Raw genomic sequence first — 24677 nt, forward strand, 5'->3', positions numbered from 1 at the left:
AAACCCAATGGGAGCATTATAATTATGTGATAATAAGTCTGCTTTAAGGTAGCTATTCAGGTCATCTGTAATGTGCTTATTACTTTTCAAGGGTATAATTGAAATGAAGTCTTAAAATTCTTGTACAGAACTTGTTAACACCCACAAATAAGTCTGCAGTCTTCAGGTTTAGAGTCACTGTGTTGAACATTAATAAAGATATGTACTGCTATAGCTTTTGTATAAATTTCAAGATTTAAAATTGCTTTCAAATTACTATAAGCATTTTTCAGTGCTTATCCTTTATTTCTGTTCCTAATTGTTAACAGGCTAGTAGTAAATAGTTCACAGATTGACCCTGGTCCATGGTATATTTTGAGGCATTGTAGATAAGAAGGAATGAACAAGAAGGTAAAATGATGGATAAATCAGGTAAAGGCAAATGTCAGTTAAGTAAAAATGGGCAACATAAGTGAAAATGAAGTTTAAGAGAACATTGAAAGTGATAAATTAGCTGAACAGTGAAGATGTATTGTAACTCAAAAGGGAAAATTAAGAGCCAGGAAATGCTCTGGTGTTAAACTTTTATTGAAAGATAACTAAAGAAATAGAATCAATTAAAATAATGCAAAATAATTTTAAATTTTAAGTGGTTAGGCTATCGTAGTAGAAAATAGATTGTTTTGACTTTCCAGCTTCCCTAGTAGCTCAGCTGGTAAAGAATCTGCCTGCAATTCAGGAGACCCTGGTTTGATTCCTGTGTAGGGAAGATCCTGTGGAGAAGGGATAGGCTAACCACTCCAGTATTCTTGGGCTTCCCTGATGGCTCAGCTGGTAAAGATTCTGCCTGCAATGCGGGAGACCTGGGTTTGATCCCTGGTTTGGGAAGATCCCCGGGAGAAGGGAATGGCTACCCATTCCAGTATTCTTGCCTGAAGAATTCCATGGACTGTATAGTCCACGGGTTCACAAAGAGTCGGACACGACTGAGTGACTTTCCACAAGTGCATTCTACATGTATTGTCATGCAATATGCTTTGATTAGATTTTTCCTGAGTCCTAGTTCTCAGATAATATCTGTATATGGGATCACAGATGCCTACCTATCAAATATTACAGAGCAGAGTACTAACATTTCCATACAGATTGATGATAGAGTTGACATTTTATATCAGACAGTAGTTCTGTGTTTAAAAGTTCAGTATCTGTAAGCAGAAATCAGATATCTTCAGTCAAAGAAAGCTAAGTCAGCATCGAATTTGTGTATGTCTGATAAGTAAGTTTATTTGGTGACTCATAGATATTACTGATCTATTTGAGTTATTTTTGGCAGAAAATAAGCTTTTTATCTTACTTGTATTTTTTTTTAACAAGGCCAAAAGATGTCTTCTACCTACTCATAGACATCATAAATTTATTAACTTTTTGCATATTTTCCTTTGTAGGCCCAGATTATTCTTCATCAGCATGGTTACCTGGTAATGAATCATTGTGGCAGGCCACAACTGTCCCATCTAACCAGCGAAATAGCCATATCAGGAGACATAGTATAGCTTCTGACAGTGGTGATACTGGCATTGGAACTTCCTGTTCTGACAGCGTGGAAGGTGAGTTAAATTCTTACTGGTTAGACATGAAGCTTTGTAGAATGGTTGTAATTGAGAAAGCAAGGGACATGTCTTATTGTTCCAAACTAAAAAATTATAAAATAATGTTTGAGTATTTAGTAATATTCAGTGTTGTTGTATATCAAATGAAATTGTTCTGATCAGATTAGTTTTTCCTTCCTTCATTTTTAAATTAAACTTTTTATTTTGAAATAATTGTAAATTCACACGTGATTTAAAGAAATAGTACAGAGATGCTAATGCAACCTTCAGCTCATTGCTCCCCCACCCCTTGGTCTCTTGTAAAACTGCACTGCAGTATCACATTGATAAGGTCAAAATACAGAACATTTCTCTCACCACAGTATACCTGATTCTGTTCATACCCACTTTCCCTCCCACCTCTTCGTAACTGTTGGAAACCACTGATCTATTCTCCATTTCTGTAATTTTGTTTGTCATTTCAAGCATACCCTATAAACTGTACCATACAGTATGTAACTCTTTGGAATTGGCTTTTCTCTCTGTAGATTTATCCTGGTTGTTGTGTGCATTAATAGTTCCTTTCTTTGTATAGCAATGGTGGTATTGGAGAGACCACATTTTGCCTAACCATTAAACCGCTGAAAGACGTCTGGGTTGTTTACAGTTTGGGGCTTTTAGAAATAAAGCTGCTATTATAAACATTCATGCATAAGGTTTGGTGTGAACATACGTCTTCGCTTCTCTGTGGTCAGTGGCCAGGAGTGCAGTTGCTGGTCGTATGGGAGCTGCACGTTTAGTGTTTAAAGAATCCGTCACACTGTTTTCCAGAGTGACTACTGTGTTTCCATCAACAATGTAAATAGATCAGTATGAATAATCAAACTTTCTCTTCAGCCTTGCTAGCCCTTGGTGATTTTTATTTATTTGTTTTTTTCTTTGGTTTTTAAATTTTAGGTTTTTCTGGTAGGAATGTAGTGATATCTCATTTTGGTTTTAATTCTCATTTTTTTTTAAAGGTTAAAAATGTTGAACATTTTTTCACAGATGTTTATTTGCCATCTATCTGTTCTGTTTGTTGAAATGTTCTTATCTTTTGCTGTTTTCTAGTTGGATTTCCTCCATTTTTATTGTTGAGCTTTGAGTATTCTTTGTATATTTCAGACACTAATCCTTTGTTGGCTATTTGATTTGTAAACATTTTCTTCCAGTCTGGCTTGTCTTTCATCCTCTAACTGTGTCTTTTGCAGAGCAACAGTTTTTAAGCTTGTAAATCCAGTGTATCAGTTTTTGCCTGTATGGATCATGCTTTTGGGATCAAGGCTAAGAACTCTTTGTCTAGTCCCAGATCTTGAATATTTTACTTTTTTCCTCTTTTTTTTCCCCCTAAAAGTTTAATCATTTTATATTCTGTAAGTCTGTGGTCCATTTTGAGTTAATATTTTTATAATGTGTATATGTTTGGGTGTTTCTGAGAACGCTCTTAGGCTCAGTTATTTGCTGGAACTCAGAAAAGATATTATACTAGTGGTTATAGTTTTTTTTACAGCCAAAGGATACTGATTTAAATTAGTAACAGAGAGGTAAAGGGCAGGGTCCAGAAAACACCAGGTCCAAACTCCCAGTTGTCCTCTCCCAGTGGAGTTGTGTGGACAGTAATTAGTTCTCTCAGCAGTGTTGTGCGAGGGCACACAGTGGCAAGGCCCAATCCTTGGTGTTTGGGATTTTTACTGTGGGTAGGTTATATTGATATGGTTGAATGCCTGTATGCATGACCTTAGTTTCCAGCCTTTGAGAAGTCAAGCTGACCTTACGTGGTTCAAGACTCCTACCATAAATCACATTATTAGCATAGACTATATGCTTGGAGTTACCCAAGGTCCCCAGGTAAACAAAGACACTCTTATTAGGCAGGGTGTTTCAAGAATTTAGAGGTTACATCTTAGGAGCCAGACAAGGGCCAAACCTTTCTTGGAATGTGCAGTGTGTGGAAAACCCAGACATGCTGATCCTTAACTGCACAGTGTGAGATTTAGATTGAGGTTTATTTTCTTTGCAATATAAATCTTGAAACCAGAATAATATCCACTTAATTTTTTTTGAAAATTGTTTTAGCTATTCTGGTTGTTTTGTTTTTCTGTGTAAGTTTTAAGTAATTTTGACTATACAAAAAGTCTTGCTGGGAATTTAATAGGAATTATGTTGTCCATCTATCAGTTTGGGGAGAGTTGCCATCTTTACTCTGTTGAGTCTGCTAATCCATTAAAATGGTATGTTTTCCCATTTATTTAGATCTTATTTCATTCACCAGTGTTGTATAGTTTTCAACATACATGTCCAGTACATGTTTTGTTAGATTTATAGCTAAGTATTTCATTCTTGGGAGAGTGAATGTAAATGGCATTTTATAGTCCAAGTTTGGTACCAGTGTGTTAGTTGTATATTACAAGATTGCTGAACTCACTCTTTCATTCTCAGAGGGGTTTTGGGGGTTTATTTCTTGGATTTTTCTCTGTAGATAGTTATGTCATCTGTAAGTAGGAGTATTTTTCCTTTTGATATCAGGATAATACTAGCTTTCTAAAATGAATTGGGAAGTGTTTCTTTCTATTTTCTGGAAGAGATGGAATAGAGTGGTTTTAATTCTTCTTTAAATGTTTAGTAGAATTCTTGTGACACCATCTGGGCCTAGGAATTTCTTTTTTTTTTTTTAATATTAATACCTTAAAATCATGAATTAAGTTTCCTTAATAGTCGTCGTTCTTCACTCAGTCATATCTAACTCTGTGACCCCGTGGACTGCAGCACACCAGGCTTCCCTGTCCTTCACTATCTCCCGGAGTTTGCTCCAACTGATGTCCATTGTGTCAGTGATGCCATCCAACCATCTCATCCTCTGTCACCCCCTTCTCCTCTTGCCCTCAGTCTTTCCCAGCATCAGGGTCTTTCCAGTGAGTCAGCTCTTCTCATGAGGTGGCCAAAGATTTGGAGTTTCAGCTTCAGCATCAGTCCTTCCAATCAATATTCAGTGTTGATTTCCTTTAGGATTGACTGGTTTGATCTCCTTGCAGTTCAAGGGACTCTCAAGAGTCTTCTCCAGCACCAATAGTGCTAATAGTCATAGAACTACTCAAATTATCTTTCATGTTGGGTGAGTTGCAATAGTTTGTCTTTTTGAGGAAGTAGATCATGTTGGATGATGGTGTTGATTTTTTTCTATATCCTTGATGATTTTCTGTTGAGTTGTTCAGTTGTTGAAAAAAGAAGTATTAAAAGTCTCAACTGTAATTATGGATTTGTACATTTAATTTTTTAGTTTTATAACCTTTTGTTTGATATCTTGCAGCTCTGTTGTTCAGTGCATATGCAATTAGGATTGCTATATATTCTTGGTGGGTTGTCTCTCTTATTATTGCATGATGTCTTTCTCTGTCTCTGGTAATTTTTTTGTGCTGAAGTCTACTTGGACTGCGAGGAGATCCAACCAGTCCATCCTAAAGGAGATCAGTCCTGGGTGTTCATTGGAAGGACTGATGTTGAAGCTGAAACTCCAATACTTTGGCCACCTGATGCGAAGAGCTGACTCTTTTGAAAAGACCCTGATGCTGGGAAAGATTGAGGGCAGGAGGAGAAGGGGACAACAGAGGATAAGATGGTTGGATGGCATCACCGACTCAATGAACGTGAGTCTGGGTGGACTCCGGGAGTTGGTGATGGACAGGGAGGCCTGGTGTGCTGCGGTTCACAGGGTCGCAAAGAGGCAGACACGACTGAGTGACTGAACTGAACTACTTTATCTAGTTTAATATCTTCTACTTCCTTTTGATTAATGTTTAAATGGTATATATTTTCTGTTCTTTTACTTCTAACTTGTCTAAACATTATATTCAAAGTTAAATCATTATTAACAACGTACAGTTGGGTCATGGTTTTTAATCCACTTTGCCAGTCTTTGTCTTTTAGTTGGTATATTTAGACTATATATAATGTAATTATTGATGTATTAATACTCAGATTTTCTGTTTGTTCTCTTTGTTTTTGTTTTCACTTTCTTGGCTTTCTCTGGGTTACTTGAACAGTTATAGAATTCTACCTGGATTTAACTATAGTATTTCTAAAAGGGTATCTCTTTGTATAGCTCTTCTAGCAGTTGCTCTAGGTATTATATGTTATATATAATGTGGATATATAATATAAAAGCTTATGTATATATAGCTTACCATTTTAACATTTGGACTATAGAAGCATTTTCTCCCTTTATATCCTTTTATGTACCCCATTTATAATAAAATTATTTCAGCTCTTTCCTTTACATATAACCATAACCGCATCAGACAGTGTTATAATTTTTATATCATCTGTTAAACATAATCTAGGAAACTCAGGAGGAGATAGAGAACCTGCTGTGTTTACTCATATTTTTGCTTCCTGTGTTCTTCCTTTGTGTTGTTCCAAGGTTCCATTTTATTGGTTACATTTGGTTTAGAGGATTTCCTTTAGTCAGTTGTTTAGGATACATTTGCCGGCAACAAATTATCTTAGTTTTTCTCCCACTGAGACTGTCTTGGTTTCACCTTGATTCCTGAAGGATGGTTTCAGTAGGTATACAATACTGCCTAGTTTGACAGTTCTTTTATTACTTGAAAAGTATTATCACTTCTTTCTGACCTCCATGGTTGATTAACAATGTTGTGATAGTTTCAGTTATACAGCAAAGTGTTTTCAGTTCAGTTCAGTTGCTCAGTCGTGTCTGACTCTTTGTGACCCCATGGACTGCAGCACACCAGGCCTCTCTGCCCATCACCAACTCCCGGGGTTTACCCAGACTCATGTCCATTGAGTCAGTGATGCCATCCAACCATCTCATCTTGCCATGCCCTTCCTCCTGCCGTCAATCTTTCCCAGCATCAGGGTCTTTTCCAATGAGTCAGCTCTTCGCATCAGGTAGCCAAAGTATTGGAGTTTCAGCTTCAACATCAGTCCTTCCGATGAACACTCAGGACTGATTTCCTTTCGGATGGACTAGTTGGATCTCCTTGCAGTCCAAGGGACTCTTAAGAGTCTTCTCCAACACCACAATTCAAAAGCATCAATTCTTTGGCGCTCAGCTTTCTTTATAGTTCACTTTCACATCCATACATGACTACTGGAGAAACCATAGCTTTATACATATACATGTTATCTATTCTTTTTCAAATTCTTTTTCCTTTTAGGTTGTTACATAATACTGAGCAGAGTTCCCTGTGTTGTGCAGTAAGTCCCTGTTGGTTATTCATTTTAAATACAGTAGTGTGTACATATCAATCCCAAACTCCCTATTTCTTCCCCTGACCCATCCCCCTTGGTAACCAAGTTCATTCTCTAAGTCTGTGAATCTGTTTCTGTTTTGTGTATAAGTTCATTTGTATCATTTCTTTTTAGATCACTGCATATAAATGATATTATACGATGTTAGTAAACTAGTTTTCAAAAGATGAAATGATTTATTCTCATCAGTATGGTGATTAAGAGCTATAGCTTTGGTTAGACCTGTTATCAGTTAATTATCTGTGCAACCTGGAATAAATTCTCATTTCTCTGAGCCTGAGATTTTTCATCTTCAAATTGGAGATAATATTTTTTAAAAGTCTTATGGAAATTTAATAATATGACTTTTAAATTGCTTAGCACGGTTTCTTTGTATTACCATCAGTACTTTAATAAATAAAGTGATTATTCTCCTTCCCCGGACTCTTACTTTTTCTCATGTCTCTTCAAATTTTCCCTCCCTGGGAAGGTTCCCTGAAACAGTGATACTTCTGTTGCCACTGTCACAGCTTTGTACCTACTACCCTGCTTTACTTTGGGTTTGTTATTTGTTGTTTATTGCTTGTTATTTGGGTTTGTTATTTATTGTTTGTATCATAGAATAGGGACTGGTATAGGGACTAGTATGTACTGGGTGCTCGATTTTGTTCAATGAAACGATGCATATATATATGTGTGTGTGTGTGTATATATGTATATGTATATAGAGAGACTTTCAGTTACAGATTCTTGTTTTAGCCTGCTTTGTACTTGGTATTTCTGAGATTGGTGCCTCTTTGATATTTCCCCAGAGAGATGGACTCCCTGTGCTGCATTCCCAAGACTTATTTTTTCAATAGTTACCACACTAAATTTTCTGTCTTCTGAAATTTTGTTGTAATCTCTTATTGCTGATGGTCCTATATTATTCATTGCCATGAGTTTCCACTTTATTACTTTTCTGTTATTTCAGTGGGTTTTAGAGGGGGAGAATGTAACTTTGTGAACTTAGGCAATGATCTTGAACAAGAGAATTTGTCATATAGATATAAATGAGAAAAAATAAAGAGAAAAATAATTAAAAAAAGATTGTAAAACTTTTCCTTAATGTCAACTAGTGTGTGTATTTTTTCTATTCCCCCCACCATGATTTTAAAAAAGGTGAAAAATGCACATTTTTAAAAAGCACATTTAAAATGAAGTAAATTTATTTTATATGACCATAATTTTAAAAGCAAATTTGTATTTCAAGTATTAAATTTATGGGCTTTGAAAATTTTGAATTCATTTAGCATTAAATAGAGGAAAAGTAAAATTTCCCTTTATCTTCTGTCTTCTGATCCTTGCTTTGTTGTCAGAGGTCACAAGTGTTATTAGGGTATTGCATGTTCTTCTAGATATTTTGTTCTGTGTTTATTCACATACACACAAACTTTAGAATAAAACTGGATCATCCCATATATACTTTGTAATTGGCTTTTGTATTTTTTAAGTCTGTATTGGAGTTCTAAAAAAAGAGTTTGTTTTCTTTTTTCATTGTGATATGAGTCATATAAGCTAAGGCATATTACCCGAGGCTCCTAGAATTGCTCTGTTCTCCACGGAAATCCAGCCATTGAGATAAGCCGAGGACTGGGTTAGACCCAGGAATTCAAGGGTTAGGCAGGCTTACATGGGGGCTTTCTTCACGATGCTTTGAAAATAACACACAGAATGAATCAAAGTCCTCCTACCAGTTTACAACAGAATCAAGCAACAAATCAGAGAAGAAAACAAACTTATAATTTTTATTAGATATTGAGATTTCTCTAGCACATATATCAACCTTAGTACTTTTTAAAAACACATGGTTATTTGGAAATTTAGTACATGATATAAAAACAGCATTTCAAAGTAGTAAGGGAGGATTAAGCCTGAAAAAAAGTGTTATTAGAGCCTGACCTCAAACTGTAAGAAAATTAAATTTAAAATGGAGTAAATTTATTTTATATTTTTACATTAGAAATATTCTTAAACAAGCCATACAACACAGATTTTAATAGAAATTTAAATTTTGAACACTGCTAAAAGCTACTAAATATAAAAGGAAACATACTAGGAAAAAAATATTTGTAATCAAATTAACAGGAAAATAGTATCCTTATTTAATGCACCCAAATAGGTGTTTATCTATAAAATTTTAAATATTTAATAATTTAAAAATTTCACAGATAAAAGAAATACATAATTCATGTAAAAATTACAAATGGCCAATAAACATCAAAAAGATGATCAAACTCAGTCATAGTGAAGTGAAAGACTGTACAATTAGATACCACTTTCACCAGTGAAATTGCCCCTTTAAAAAAAAAATAGACTGTAATATCCAGTGTCTGAGCAAAGATGGGAAAAACAGTACTCTAAAAAATAGTATATGTAGTCAGCCTTTATAGAGGGCAATTTGGCAATGATAACTAACAGCTGTGTGGCTGTTAACCATGTTCTAGGCACTTACAGGTTAACTCATTTAATCCTCACAGCAGTTCTCTGATGGGAAAACGAGACAGAGGTTAAATTACTTACCTGTAAATAATATATGTACAGTGTATATATCCTTGATTCAGCACACACACAGGTAAATAAAGATAACATATATAAGAATATTCACTGTAAAACTGTTTCGAAGAAAGTTAGAAACAAATCCAAGTGTCTTATCAATAGGGAAGTGGTTAAATATTTCACTGTGTATTCAGTTAAAATAATTAGGTAGCTATATATATGCTGCTGCTACTGCTAAGTTGCTTCAGTCGTGTCCGACTCTGTGAAACCCCATGATGGCAGCCCATCAGGCTCCACCGTCCCTGGGATTCTCCAGGCAAGAACATTGGAGCGGGTTGCCATTTCCTTCTCCAATGCATGAAAGTGAAAAGTGAAAGTGAAGTCGCTCAGTCTTGTCCAATTCTTAGCGACCCCATGGACTGCAGCCTACCAGGCTCCTCCGTCCATGGGATTTTCCAGGCAAGAGTGCTGGAGTGGGGTGCCATCTCCTTCTCCGAGCTATATATATACCAACCTAGAAAGATATTGAAGTGAATTTGCAACTTAAGATAATAAACTAAGCACATTCCTCTACTTTTGTTTCTTTCTGGAAAACCACTAAGTCAGGAAAAAAATTAAAAAACCAAACCAAATTTTACATTCTAAAACAGCAACAAGAAATTCAGGAATAAACCATTGATTTATACTATTAAAAATGCTTAGAAATGCTCAAGAACCAGTAGTATCAGACTTGCTATGTTTTCCCACCATATAGTAAAGGTTTTTCTCCTTTCTATATTCTGTTCTTTGGATGCAAGTTAGAAGGGAAGGATTAAACTCTGCCTCCTAGAGGAGGAAGTTTCTGAGTTTAATATTTGAAATTATTCTTTAAGATATGTTTGTCCTTTCTTATTTATCTATTTGGTAATTTGTAAATATCAACACGAGCACTTTGTTAAAGTGCTGCACTCAATATGCCAGCGAATTTGAAAAACTCAGCAGTGGCCACAGCACTGGAAAAGATCAGTTTTCATTCCAATCCCAAAGAAAGGCAATGCCAAACAATGTTCAAATTACCATACAACTGCACTCATTTTACATGCTAGCAAGATTATGCTCAAAATCCTTCAAGCTAGGCTTCAGCAGTACATGAACCAAGAACTTCCAGATGTACAAGCTGGATTTAGAAACGGCAGAGGAACCAGAGAAAAATTGCCAACATACACTGGATCATAGAAAAAGCAAGGGAATTCCAAGAAAATCTATTGTTGCTTCATTGACTATGCTAAAACCTTTGACTGTGTGGATCACAACAAACTGTGGAATATTCCTGTATAGAGAAAGCCATGGGAGTTTCAGAAAAACATCTCTCTGTTTCATCGATTGCACTAAAGCCTTTGACTATGTGGATGATGACAAGGAAAGCTCTTAGAGAGATGAGAATACCAGATCATCTTACTTATCTCCTGAGAAACCTGTACGCAGGTCAAGAAGCAATGGTTAGAACCCTGTATGGAACATCTGATTGGTTCAAGATTGAGGAAGGAGTACAACAGGGCTGTCTGCTGTCACCCCTTTTGTTTCACCTGTACGCTGAGCACATCATGAGAAATGCCAGGCTGGGTGAGTTACAAGCTGGAATCAAGATAGGCAGGAGAAACATCATCAGCCTCAGATATGTGGATGACACCACTCTAATGGCAGAAAGCGAAGAGGAATTAAAGGACCTCTTGATGAGGGTGAAGGGGAGAGTGGAAGAGCCGACTTAAGACTAAATATTAAAAAAACTAAGATCATGGCATCAGCCCCATTACTGCATGGCAAATAGAAGAGGAAAAGGTGGAAGTAGTGACAGATTTCGTCTTCTTGGGCTCTAAAATCACTGTGGACAGTGACTACAGCCATGAAATCAGAAGGTGATTGCTTCTTGGCAGGAAAGCGATGACAAACCTAGACAGTGTTGAAAAGAAGAGACATTACTCTGCCGACAAAGGTCTGTATATCAAGGCAGTGGTCTTCCCAGTGGTCAGGTATGGTTGTGAGAGCTGGACCATAAAGAAGCCCAAAGAATTTATGTCTTCGAACTGTGATGCTGGACAGCAAGGAGATCAAACCAGTCAATCTTAAGGAAGATCAGCCCTGAATATTCATTGGAAAGACTGATACTGAAGCTGAAACTCCAGTATTCTGGTCATCTGATGTGAACAGACGACTCAACTGCCCTAGAAAAGACTGAGGGCAGAAGGAGAAGAGGGCATCAGAGGATGAGATGGCTGGACAGCATCACCGATGCAATGAACATGAACTTGCACAAACTCTGGGAGATGGTGAGGGACAGGGAGGCCTGGTATGCTGCAGGCCATGGGGTTGCAAAGAGTTGGACACGACTGGGCGATGGAACAACAACTTTCTTAAAGAGATGGGAACCACACCACATTACCTGCCTCCTGAGAAACGTGTATGCAAATCAAGAGGCGACAGTTGGAACTGGACATGGAACAATGGATTGGTTCAAAATTGGAAAAGGAGTATACGTCAAGGCTGTGTATGGTCACCCTGATTATTTAACTTACATGCAGAGTACATCATGCAAAATGCCAGGCTGGATGAAGCACAGGCTGGAGTCAAGATTGCCTGGAGAAATATCAATAACCTTAGATATGCAGATGATACGACTTAAATGGCAGAAAGTGAAGAGGAACTAAAGAGCCTCTTGATGAAGGTGAAAGAGGAGAGTGAAAAAGCTGGCTTAAAACTCAACATTTGAAAAACAAAGATTATGGCATTTGGTCCCATTACTTGGTCCCATGGCAAATAGATAGGGAAAAAGTGGAAGCAGTGTCAGATTTCATTTTCTTGGGCTACAAAATCAATGAATATGGTGACTGCAGCCACAAAATTAAAAGACACTTGCTCCTTGAAAGAAAAGCTATGACAAACCTAGACAGTGTATTAAAAAGCAGAGACATCACTTTGCCAACAAAGGTTCCTGTAGTCAAAACTATGGTTTTTCCAGTAGTCATGTATGGATGTGATAATTGGACCATAAAGAAGGCTGAGCACTGAATAACTAATGCTTTTGAGCTGTGGTGCTGGAGAAGACTCTTGGGAGTCCCTTAGACTGCAGGGAGGTCAAACCAGTCAATCCTAAAGGAAATCAACCCTGAATATTCATTGAAGGACTGGTGCTGAAGCTGAAGCTCCAATACTTTGGCCACCTGATGCAAAGAACTGACTCATAAGAACAGACCCTGATGCTGGGAAAGATTAAGGACAAAAGGAGAAGGGGTTGACAGAGGATGAGATAGTTGGATGGCATAACTGACTCAATGGACATGAGTTTGAGCAAACTCAGAGATAGCGAAGGACAGGGAAACCTGGTATGTGGCAGTCCATGGGGTCACAAAGAACCAGACATGGCTTAGCTACTGAACAAAAACAACAGCAGCAATCATTTATTTTAGTATGGACTGGCTTATTATCCAGTGTGTGTGTATTAGTCTCTCAGTCATGTCTGACTCATTGCAATCCCGTGGACTGTAGCCCGCCAGGCTCCTCTGTCCGTGGAATTCTCCAGGCAAGAATACTGGAGTAGATTGCCATTTCCTTCTCCAGGGCATCTTCCTGACCCTGGGATCAAACACGGGACTCTTGAATTGTGGGCAGATTCTTTATCATCTGAGCCACTAGGGAAGCCCAAGGAACCAAAACCAAAAAATATAGATGACCATACAGCATCCTTATTGCCAAATTCAGACTTAAATTGAAGAAAGTAGGGAAAACCACTAGACCATTCAGGTATGAACTAAATCAAATCCCTTATGATTATACAGTGGAAGTGAGAAATAGATTTAAGGGCCTAGATCTGATAGAAATGTCAATAACCTCAGATATGTAGATGACACCACCACCCTTATGGCAGAAAGTGAAGAGGAACTCAAAAGCCTCTTGATGAAAGTGAAAGTGGAGAGTGAAAAAGTTGGCTTAAAGCTCAACATTCAGAAAACGAAGATCATGGCATCTGGTCCCATCACTTCATGGGAAATAGATGGGGAAACAGTGTCAGACTTTATTTTTCTGGGCTCCAAAATCGCTACAGATGGTGACTGCAGCCATGAAATTAAAAGACGCTTACTTCTTGGATGGAAAGTTATGACCAACCTAGATAGCATATTGAAAAGCAGAGACATTACTTTGCCAACAAAGGTTCGTCTAGTCAAGGCTATGGTTTTTACGGTGTTCATGTATGGATGTGAGAGTTGGACTGTGAAGAAGGCTGAGCGCCAAAGAATTGATGCTTTTGAAGTGTGGTGTTGGAGAAGACTCTTGAGAGTCCCTTGGACTGCAAGGAGATCCAACCAGTCCATTCTGAAGGAGATCAGCCCTGGGATTTCTTTGGAAGGAATGATACTAAAGCTGAAACTCCAGTACTTTGGCCACCTCATGCGAAGAGTTGACTCATTGGAAAAGACTCTGATGCTGGGAGGGATTGGGGGCAGAAGGAGAAGGGGACGACAGAGGGTGAGATGGCTGGATGGCATCACTGACTGGATGGACGTGAGTCTGAGTGAACTCCAGGAGTTGGTGATGGACAGGGAGGCCTGGCGTGCTGCGATTCATGGGGTCACAAAGAGTCGGACACGACTGAGGGACTGATCTGATCTGATCTGATACAGCGTCCTATAGTACCTATAGTAATTTGTTGCTCAAATTATTCCAGCTTTTGCCATTGGGAACTCTTTCAGGTTGACTCCTGTGATACTTTGTGTTCTCCCCCCATCCTTTTGTTTTTGAGCACTTCTTTTGAATACTGTAGGGTGTTGTATGGTCATCTTATGTTTTCCCTACCATAGACCTAGAATCAGCCATTGCTCCAAAGAGCCCTAGTTTTTTTGTTTTTGTTTTTGTTTTTGTTGGAGAAGAGTATTTAGAAACCAAGATCTGTGTGCTGGGAGTGCTTGTTACTTCTGGGGTGTCATTGCTTCTGTGCCATCATGAAGGACAGAAGTAGCTTCTCTGGGGTATATATACTCACCTGTATATATGTGCATATCTAAAATTATTTGTGTCTATTCATAAGTATCTGTATTAAGCTAAGTTAGTTCCTACTGATGTCTCTCACTCTAGTCCAGTACAGCAGAGCTCATTTTAGCTTTTTCCCCTCCTTGTCTGTAATTTCCCTCTCCAGCAGTGAGGCACCTCCTACCATCTACCATCCATTTACATATTTGTTTATCTCCCAGTGTACAAGTAAAGCACGTTTGGAAGTATTAACCCATATTTCACTGTATTCGTTTCCCAGGGCTACCATAACAAATTACCATAAACTGGGGGCTGCTTACAACAGCAGAAATATATTTTCTCACAGTTCTGGAGACAGTAGATTCAAAATCAAGGTATCAGCTGGGCTATGTTTTTCCGAAGGCTCTAGTGACAAGTCTTCCTTAATTGCCTCTCTAGATTCTGCTGGTCACTGGGAATCTTTGACCTTCTGTGGTTTGTGGCACCATAGCTTTCTTCTCTGCTTCCTGTACATGGCCTGCTTCTCTAGGTCTCCTCTGTGTCTTCATGTAGCTCTCTTTCCCTTTGTAAGGACACTGGTCATTGGATTTAGGGCTCACCCACATACAGTATAACCTCATCTTAACTTACTACATCTGTAAAGACCTGATTTCAAAATAAGATAACATTCACAGGTACTGGGGGCGTTAAGATTTCAGTGTATCTGTGTGGAACACAGAATTCATTCCACAGCACTATTACATGTATTAATATCTGGTTAAATAGAAAGGCATAACATTTTTGGAGAGTAATTTGAACTAAGTGGAGTTGAAAATAAAACAGGAAACTACTGTGATGTTTTAAAAAATGTATTATTAGTTATTTGGTCTCATCAATAAACTTTAAAAACGTTTTTGAGTATAGAATTGTGTGGAAAGGATACAGATCCGGAGATTTAAACGTTATAGAATGGATGTTCTGGGGTGGTTTTTTTTTTTTTTTTAGTGCTATTGCAAAGCTGTTTAAGCAAATCAGACAGTCTGTTAACTCTGTTTCCGTGTTGTGACTTCTGAAAAGTTTACTTGGATTCAGAGATAAATTTCACTTTTTTAAGCTTTGGCTTAGACATTCAAGATCAATGCTTTTTTTTTGGTCAGTTACTTCCCAGGTGCTGCAGTGGTAAAGAATCCACCTGCCGTGCAGGAGCTATAAGAGACACAGGTTCGATCCCTGGGTCAGGAAGATCCTGTGGAGTAGGAAATGGGAACCATTTTAGTATTCTTGCCTGGGAAATTCCATGGACAGAGGAGCCTGGTGGGCTACAGTCCATGGGGTTGCAAAGAGTCGGATGCGACTGAACATGCACTCATGCACCTTAATTTCCATAGAATATTATGATATTAATCTGGGTCCAGCTGCGAAATTTTCTTCCTGAGTTCTTCCAGGGAAAGCTTTAAAAAAAAAAAAAAATCCCTTCTTTTGCCCATATTAGGCCACACAGTGTCAGGGCTGTGATGCTATATTTTCTTAATGAGTGGCTGAAAAACTGAAAATACCTCATTGAGAATATGATAGTACTTTTTAAATAATTTCCAGAAACTCTTTGATTCTGCTCTGTATTATTATATATAATTACTTATCTTTTCTATTTCTGTTTAGAAAAATGCCTTTTCTCTTTATTCTTTGAATTAATTTAAAACTTATTTGTGTCAATAGCAAATATCACTGCTTTTCTCACTGAATAATTCATCAGGTGTTAAATACAAATCCCTATAATGTTTTAGGGATAAAGAACATGATTTTCACTTTCTTCTTGAATTGGGCTGATGTGTGAAGATGTTGTTTTCTTTTGGCCTTTCATTATTTCTTGCCATTACCTCCAAGTTGAACTCAAACTCCTTTTCCTGCTTGTTATTTAAATTAATACATAGAATCAGTGATTTTACTGGTATGTTACAGAGCACTGTACAAGATATTCAAATGGACAAAGAATCCATTGAGTTTAAGGCATTATCATAGAAGGTAGTGTTATTTAGAACCTATTATATATGGATGAAGCAATGTCAAAGTTTGAAGACAGAGGGCAGATAGGGCAAGAGTTCTAGGAAAGGATAGTAACGTGTAAGGGTGGTGCATGAAAATAAGGTGGAGTTATAGGATTCTTGGAAATTGGCAATAACAGAGACTTGGTGCTTCTGTGGAAAATGAGTCAGAATTATGGTTTGAGTGATAATACTGATAACAGATGACTTTGATTGCAATTGTTTGACTGTCAGGAGAGGTGCAGGGTACTCCTGTTAAAAAAATCAATTGTTTAAAAATTTTATCTAAAAATAGGGAATAGTTTTAGCAGGCTTGTTAAAGATTATTTATTTAGAATGAAAGCTTGTGTGTTTGCTGATGTAACACCTGATTCCAGTTAGTGTAGTTTTCTTGCCTGAATTTATGTCTTTCTGAAGTTCTCATGATTTCTGCTTTGTGAGAGCTGTTCATTGATTTTTTACCATCTCTGTTCTTTGGAAACTTTCCTGAGTTTTCTAATTTGTGATCTTTGTTTTTCCTTGTTGGATTTGCTTCATGTCATCATATCTGTTTAGTATAAAGGGCTCAGGGAAAAAAAGATCGTGGAGGATTATTGAGTGTTGAAAATAGCCTTGCATTAGAATGTAGCTAATAGGTTGATATTTCTAACATAATGTCAGCTTTAAAACCGACTGCATGAACCAAAGTTCTCACCTCATGGTATCATCGCGCAGTGCACAATCATGTATCTGTTTGCGGGGGCCAGGGCTCGGGGCGGGGGCTCGTTCTGTTGACACACAGCACAGCAGGCTGGCGGGGTGCACCGCTGGTTCATTTGTCCTTAGTTTGTGGGTCAGTGTGAGAGGCTGCATCTGGGGTTCATCTTTCTTGAATATTGATTTTAAGTAAAGAAATTTAAGTGGCTCATTAATCTGCTAATTGGTTGCCTATAAAAACACAGTCTGTGATTAAAAAATAAATAAATAAATAAAACATGCTGTGGATTAGATTATTCCATATCAGTGTCATGTGGATACTTTATATATGCTTTGCATATTAATACTTTGGTCTTTAATTATATCATTTTGTCATTCACTAACCGTAGGCTTACAAAGTGTTTGTTTTTTCTGATTTATAAAGTTAAATCTATCCTTATTAAATTCCAAACCTCATCAAATAACCTAAAAAATGTTTATCACCTTTGTACTAAACCCTCCAGCTGAGAATTGTGGTAGTGTACAATTATATTAATTTAAATAATATACATGAAATTTGGACCTGTTACCAAACACAATTGGAGTTTGTTTTAGAGTGTATCTGCAGAATATTTTAGTGAAGTTTTACTATTAACATTTGTCTTAGAAGAGGGTACATATTCCTTCTGGATTTCTGAGGCTTTGGCATGAAGTGCTGCATTATTTGGTTTGCTGTGACAATTTTTGGGTGAAATGTGTAAATGCATTTGAAATCTTAAAACCGATTATTTGCTGAGCAATATTCCACTATATGTATACATACCACATCTCCTTTGTCCATTCATCAATTGAAGGACATCTAGGTTGCTCCCCTGTCCTGGCTATTGTAAACAGTGCTTCTGTGAACATTGGGATGCATGTGTCTTTTTTGATTATGATTTTCTCAGAGTATATGCCCAGTAGTGGAGTTGCTAGGTCGTACGTTAGATTTATTCCTGGTTTTTTAAGGACTCTCCATATTGTAGTCCCTAATAGCTGTATCAGTTTATATTCCCACCAACAGTGTACGAGGGTTCCCTTAGCTCTAGTGAGATGGACGAACCTAGAGCCTGTTATACATAGTGAAGTAAGTCAGAAAGAGAAAAACAAATGTAGTGTATTAACGCGTATGTATGGAATCTAGAAAAATGATATCGATGAACCTATTTGCAGGGAAGGAAATGAGACGCAGAGGTGGAGAATGGACTTGTGGGCAGTGGGGGAGGGAGGGAGTGGGATGAATGGAGAGCAGCGTCAACAGACATACACTGTCGGGGCAAGATGGACAGCTGGTGAGGAGCTGCCGTGTGGCACGAGGGCCCAGTCTAGCTCTCGCTCATGACCTGGAGGGATGGGAGGGGAAGGGGAGGAAGGCTGCGGAGGGAGGGTATGTATGTATAATTATGGCTGATTTGCGTTGTCCTGTGGTAAAAACCAACACAATGTTGTAAAAATTTCTTAAAAATCAAAAAAAGATTATTGTTAAAACCTCAATATACATAGCAAATAACTGCATGATTTATATACTACATTGGACTGACTAGTAACAAAAACTCCCAATTTAATTCTTACCACAATTTACATACTATGCTTGATACAATATGTGTACTTACAGCCATTGTAAATTATTGTCATTTCCTTTCTGAAGATATCTAAGGTAGTTTATGGAAAACAGTAGTATAGCACTGTGTGATCCAGTGTGGTAGCCACTAGTAACATGGGGTTACTGAGTGCTTGAACTATGTCTACCCAAATTGAGATGTAAGATTCACACTGGATTTGAATAAAGAAAAGACTGTAAAATATCTTATTAATACTTTTTAATATTGATTGCATAATGATATATTTTAGATATAGTGGATTAAATAAGTTACTGAAGTTAGTTTTACCTTTTCCTTTTAATTTTTGATGTGATTGCTATAAAACTTAGAATTATAAATGTAGCTTGTATTATATTTTTATTGGACATTTGGTAGTGACAGTGTAATTTGTAAAGGGTTTACTTTCAGATTTCATGAGCATATATGTATGTTTATATATTTCCCAGTAGAAATGGCATTGGCTTCTCAAAATAACTCTTGTCCCTCTACTTAATACTCAATATAATAGAAATTTGTATCGATTAGCATTATTTCTATGATAAACTATATTCTGCTGTCAGTCTGGGAGTCCTAAGAGCATACTCCTGCTGTCATTTTGACAGTGCTAAAGGCCTCACTGCAGTGGAATTGCCCTGGTTCTTTTGGCGAACAGAAAGTTAATGTGGCTATGGTGAGATACAAATGTCTGGGTTAGGGGAGATTTTAGATAGGAGAATCCTTGAAATTCTAAAGAGTTCTCTTGCCCACTTAGAGGATAGAGTAAAGGAATAATGTCAGTAATTGTTGCTAGAATTCTCCAGTCGGGTGTGAAGTGCAGGCCCTCAGGCTTCATTAGGAGGAAGAGGGAATCTTACCCTGGAGTCTCAGAGCACACTTGGCTGCTAGACCAGCGGATACCCACGTGAAGCTGAGAAAGTAAAGAGTGTGATTGCACCAGTTTTTCATGTGTAAAGTTTGGTTGGAATTTGAGTGTTTAGGAGGGAAAAGCCTATCTTGCTACAAGCTTCTAAAATATGTTCTTTGCCAATAACATTATGCATGTGTTAGATAATTCAAATATGTAACCTGTAATAGTAAATTTTGAGTTCTTGTTTATCTTAGCAATTATTTATTTTTAAAAGATGATCATGGTTAAGTGGTATACCTCTGTATACTAAATGTAAATTTAATTTTTGAGGTAGACATAAAAGAACATGAATAAGTTTTACTTCAATTCCATGACATACTAAGTAAGCAGTACAGCTGTGAAGTAAGTCATCAGGCTTTAAACAAACTGAAAGGTACTGTCTAGTCAGACCTTTAGTGTTGTTTGCATGTAACTGATGTTCCAAGTGATGCTGGTCATTGATGTTCATCATTTCTGAATCCTCAAGGTATTCTGTGCATCATCTGAAAAAATAACATACTCTTTTTTACTATTCCTCTTTATTTTAATGTTGTGTTTTTTGATTATTTAAAAACTTAAAATTCATACATGAATGTAGAATATATATTTATCATACAGACTCTAAATGCTTTAGGAATTAGAAATATCCAATTTTATAAGTGACCTTATATGAAAAAGTAACCTTTCTATGCTCTCTTCTGTGCAGCTTTTGGAATCTGTTCATTTATTCACTTCATAAACATTTATTGAATACTTACTCTGTTTCAAGAACTGCAGAGATCAACATGGAGAGGATTACATCAGAACGCAGCAGAGAAGGGACTCTCATACAGAAAAATACTTTAAAATTACCACTGAGTGATTTACTTTTAGCATGGTATTTTGAGATTTTAAATAATGCTAAATAAGAGTGTGACATTTTTGTATTTAACAAGTTGGAACACTAATTCGACATTAGCGGCGCCACTTTTTAGCTGTGGTAATTTGTTCATGGGGTGTCAGATTCCAGGGTGGGAGGAAATAGATCTGTGACGCGAGGAGATGAGCCTGCAGGACTACCAAATTGTAACGTAAGCCACACTGCAGATCACCTGTTTGTTCCGTGATTTTCTTTGCTGAGACCTGGAGGCCGTGTAAATAGCTGCTGTTGGCTCAGAGAGGAGAGTTGTCTTTGAAGTATACAGCACTTGTTGTATAGGGCATAACCTCGATGTGGTTCCAGACTTGAGTGATTAAGGGAGAAGCAAGAGGAGGAGAGGAGCCTGTCTAAAAAGGATTTACGTTTTCTTAGACTTGGCTCTGTAAGCTTCCATAGGAGCCGGCCTCTCGTGAATCACAAGGTGCCTGAGAGGCAGGCTCACATGCAGTTCTTTTATCTTTTAAAACTTGAGTTCGGAAATGTAGCTTTAAATAGTCTATTTGGGGCTAATTTTCAAGCATATTTATATATTTTACTAATGAAAAGGTAAGGTGGAATTAAATATTTTTTCTTTGATAATTCCCAACTGCTATATGTATTAGAGATAATTTTCTTACCTAATTAACCTCATTTATTTCAAATAGGAGGGACTGACAAAAGTGGACTTTAGTTTAATCATATCTTCATTAGTTAGTTGTTTTTACTAAGAAATAATAGGACTGTCGAATAGTATACATTCTGAGGTCATCTTGTGAATGTATGTCAAAAAGGAAGACGACGGGGAGGGAGGAGGGAGGAGGGTTCAGGATGGGGAACACATATACCTGTGGCGGATTCATTTCGATATTTGGCAAAACCAATACAATATTGTAAAGTTTAAAAATAAAATAAAATTTTAAAAAAAATTAAAAAAACAAAAAAACAAAAAGGAAGACGAATAAGAAAGGTTAACATTTGTTGCGTTGTGGTTATTTTATGAAGAAACTAAGGCCTTGTAAGGTAATGATTTGTTCAGTCATTTATTTATTCATGTAACCAATATTTATTGAGTGTATATTATGTGTCAGGTATTATGCTAAAGGTTAGAATTAAATAGACATTTTCTCTCTTCATTGTATGCATAAAGTCTAGTGGAGAAGACAAGACAGGAAATAATTATAAAAGATGAGATGGTTGGATGGCATCATTGACTTAATGGATATGAGTTTGAACCAGCTCTGGGAGATAGTGGAGGACAGGGGAGCCTGGCGTGCTACAGTCCCTGGAGTCTCAAAGAGTCAGACATGACTCAGTGACGAAACAATTGAAATGTAACTTACATACCATACAATTCACCCATTTAAAGTGGACAGCTTAGTGGCTTTTAGTATAGTCACAGAGTTGTATAAACATCATTGTATGAATTTTAGGACATTTTTACCACCCTAAAGAGAAACCCGACTCCCCTTAGCCACCACCCTCAACACCCCTATGCTCTCAACACTAGACAACCACTAATTTTGGAAGACATCATACAAATTTTCCAGGGCTCTGTTTTCTTTGCTTGTGTATTTTATTACAGTGAGTAAGTTTCATTACCTTACTTTGCTAAATGGTTTCTTTCTTTTTTTTTTTTTAATATATCTTTATTTATTTTAACTGGAGGCTAATTACTTTACAATATTGTATTGGTTTTGCCATACATCAACATGAATCCACTATGGGTGTACACGTATTCCCCATCCTGACCCCTCCTCCCACCTCCCTCCCCATACCATCCCTCTGGGTCATCCCAGTGCACTAGCTCCGAGCATCCTGTATCATGCATTGAACCTGGACTGGTGCTTCGTTTCATATATGATATTATACATATTTCAGTGCCATTCTCCCAAATCATCCCACCCTCACCCTCTCCCACAGAGTCCAAAAGACTGTTCTATACATCTGTGTCTCTTTTGCTGTCTTGCATACCTGGTTATCATTACCATCTTTCTAAATTCCATATATATGCGTTAGTATATTGTATTGGTGTTTTTCTTTCTGGCTTACTTCACTCTGTATAATAGGCTCCAGTTTCATCCACCTCATTAGAACTGATTCAAATGTATTCTTTTTAATGGCTGAGTAATACTTCATTGTGTATATATACCACAGCTTTCTTATCCATTCGTCTGCTGATGGACATCTAGGTTGTTCTGGTTTCCTTGGTGTGTATTCCCAGCAGTGGGATTGCTGGGTCGTATGGCAGTTCTATTTCCAGTTTTTTAAGGAATCTCCACACTGTTCTCCATAGTGGCTGTACTAGTTTGCATTCCCACCAACAGTGTAAGAGGGTTCCCTTTTCTCCATACCCTCTCCAGCATTTATTGCTTGTAGACTTTTGGATTGCAGCCATTCTGACTGGCGTGAAATGGTACTTCATTGTGGTTTTGATTTGCATTTCTCTGATAATGAGTGATGTTGAGCATCTTTTCATGTGTTTGTTAGCCATCTGTATGTCTTCTCTGGAGAAATGTCTGTTTAGTTCTTTGGCCCATTTTTTGATTGGGTCATTTATTTTTCTGGAATTGATCTGCAGGAGTTGCTTGTATATTTTTGAGATTAATTCTTTGTCAGTTGCTTCATTTGCTATTATTTTCTCTGATTCTGAAGTCTGTCTTTTCACCTTGCTTATAGTTTCCTTTGTTGTGCAGAAGCTTTTAATTTTAATTAGGTCCCATTTGTTTATTTTTGCTTTTATTTCCAATATTCTGGGAGGTGGGTCATAGAGGATCCTGCTGTGATGTATGTCGGAGAGTGTTTTGCCTATATTCTCCTCTAGGAGTTTTATAGTTTCTGGTCTTATGTTTAGATCTTTAATCCATTTTGAGTTTATAGAACACAAACAAAATAATGTGTTCTCGTTCTAGAACACAAACTAGAAAGTGTTCTAGTTTCATTCTTTTACAAGTGGTTGACCAGTTTTCCCAGCACCACTTGTTAAAGAGATTGTCTTTTCTCCATTGTATATTCTTGCCTCCTTTGTCAAAGATAAGGTGTCCATAGGTGTGTGGATTTATCTCTGGGCTTTCTATTTTGTTCCATTGATCTATATTTCTGTCTTTGTGCCAGTACCATACTGTCTTGATGACTGTGGCTCTGTAGTAGAGCCTGAAGTCAGGCAGGTTGATTCCTCCAGTTCCATTCTTTCTCAAGATTGCTTTGGCTATTCGAGGTTTTTTTGTATTTCCATACAAATCGTGAAATTATTTGTTCTAGCTCTGTGAAAAATACCGTTGGTAGCTTGATAGGGATTGCATTGAATCTATAGATTGCTTTGGGTAGTATACTCATTTTCACTATATTGATTCTTCCGATCCATGAACACGATATATTTCTCCATCTATTAGTGTCCTCTTTGATTTCTTTCACCAGTGTTTTATAGTTTTATATATATAGGTCTTTAGTTTCTTTAGGTAGATATATTCCTAAGTATTTTATTCTTTTCGTTGCAATGGTGAATGGAATTGTTCCTTAGTTTCTCTTTCTATTTTCTCATTATTAGTGTATAGGAATGCAAGGGATTTCTGTGTGTTGATTTTATATCCTGCAACCTTACTATATTGCTTGATAAGCTCTAGTCATTTTCTGGTGGAGTCTTTAGGGTTTTCTATGTAGAGGATCATGTCATCTGCAAACAGTGAGAGTTTTACTTCTTCTTTTCCAGTTTGGATTCCTTTTATTTCTTTTTCTGCTCTGATTGCTGTGGCCAAAACTTCCAAAACTATGTTGAATAGTAATAGTGAAAGTGGGCACCCTTGTCTTGTTCCTGACTTTAGAGGAAATGCTTTCAATTTTTCACCATTGAGGATAATGTTTGATGTGGGTTTTTTATGTTGAGGTATGTTCCTTCTATTCCTGCTTTCTGGAGAGTTTTTATCATAAACGGATGTTGAATTTTGTCAAAGGCTTTCTCTGCATCTATTGAGATAATCATATGGTTTTTATTTTTCAATTTGTTAATGTGGTGTATTACACTGATTGATTTGCGGATATTGAAGAATCCTTGCATCCCTGGGATAAAGCCCACTTGGTCATGATGTATGATCTTTTTAATGTGGTGTTGGCTTCTGATTGCTAGAATTTTGTTAAGGATTTTTGCATCTATGTTCATCTGTGATATTG

The 24677-nt window shown here is 37.2% G+C and overlaps 1 protein-coding gene across 3 annotated transcripts in view; it reads left to right on the forward strand.

Moving 5' to 3' along the window:
* CEP85L (centrosomal protein 85 like) overlaps positions 1-24677 on the forward strand; it is a 147946-nt gene that overhangs the window by 20844 nt on the left and 102425 nt on the right. For all 3 annotated transcript variants that reach the window (XM_070376364.1, XM_070376365.1, XM_070376366.1), the window contains exon 2: positions 1425-1586. In XM_070376364.1, the coding sequence (XP_070232465.1) occupies positions 1425-1586 (162 nt within the window). The remainder of the gene's footprint in view (positions 1-1424; positions 1587-24677) is intronic.

The sequence above is a fragment of the Bos mutus genome, chromosome 9, assembly GCF_027580195.1.
Source record: "Bos mutus isolate GX-2022 chromosome 9, NWIPB_WYAK_1.1, whole genome shotgun sequence".
Lineage (NCBI taxonomy): Eukaryota > Metazoa > Chordata > Mammalia > Artiodactyla > Bovidae > Bos > Bos mutus.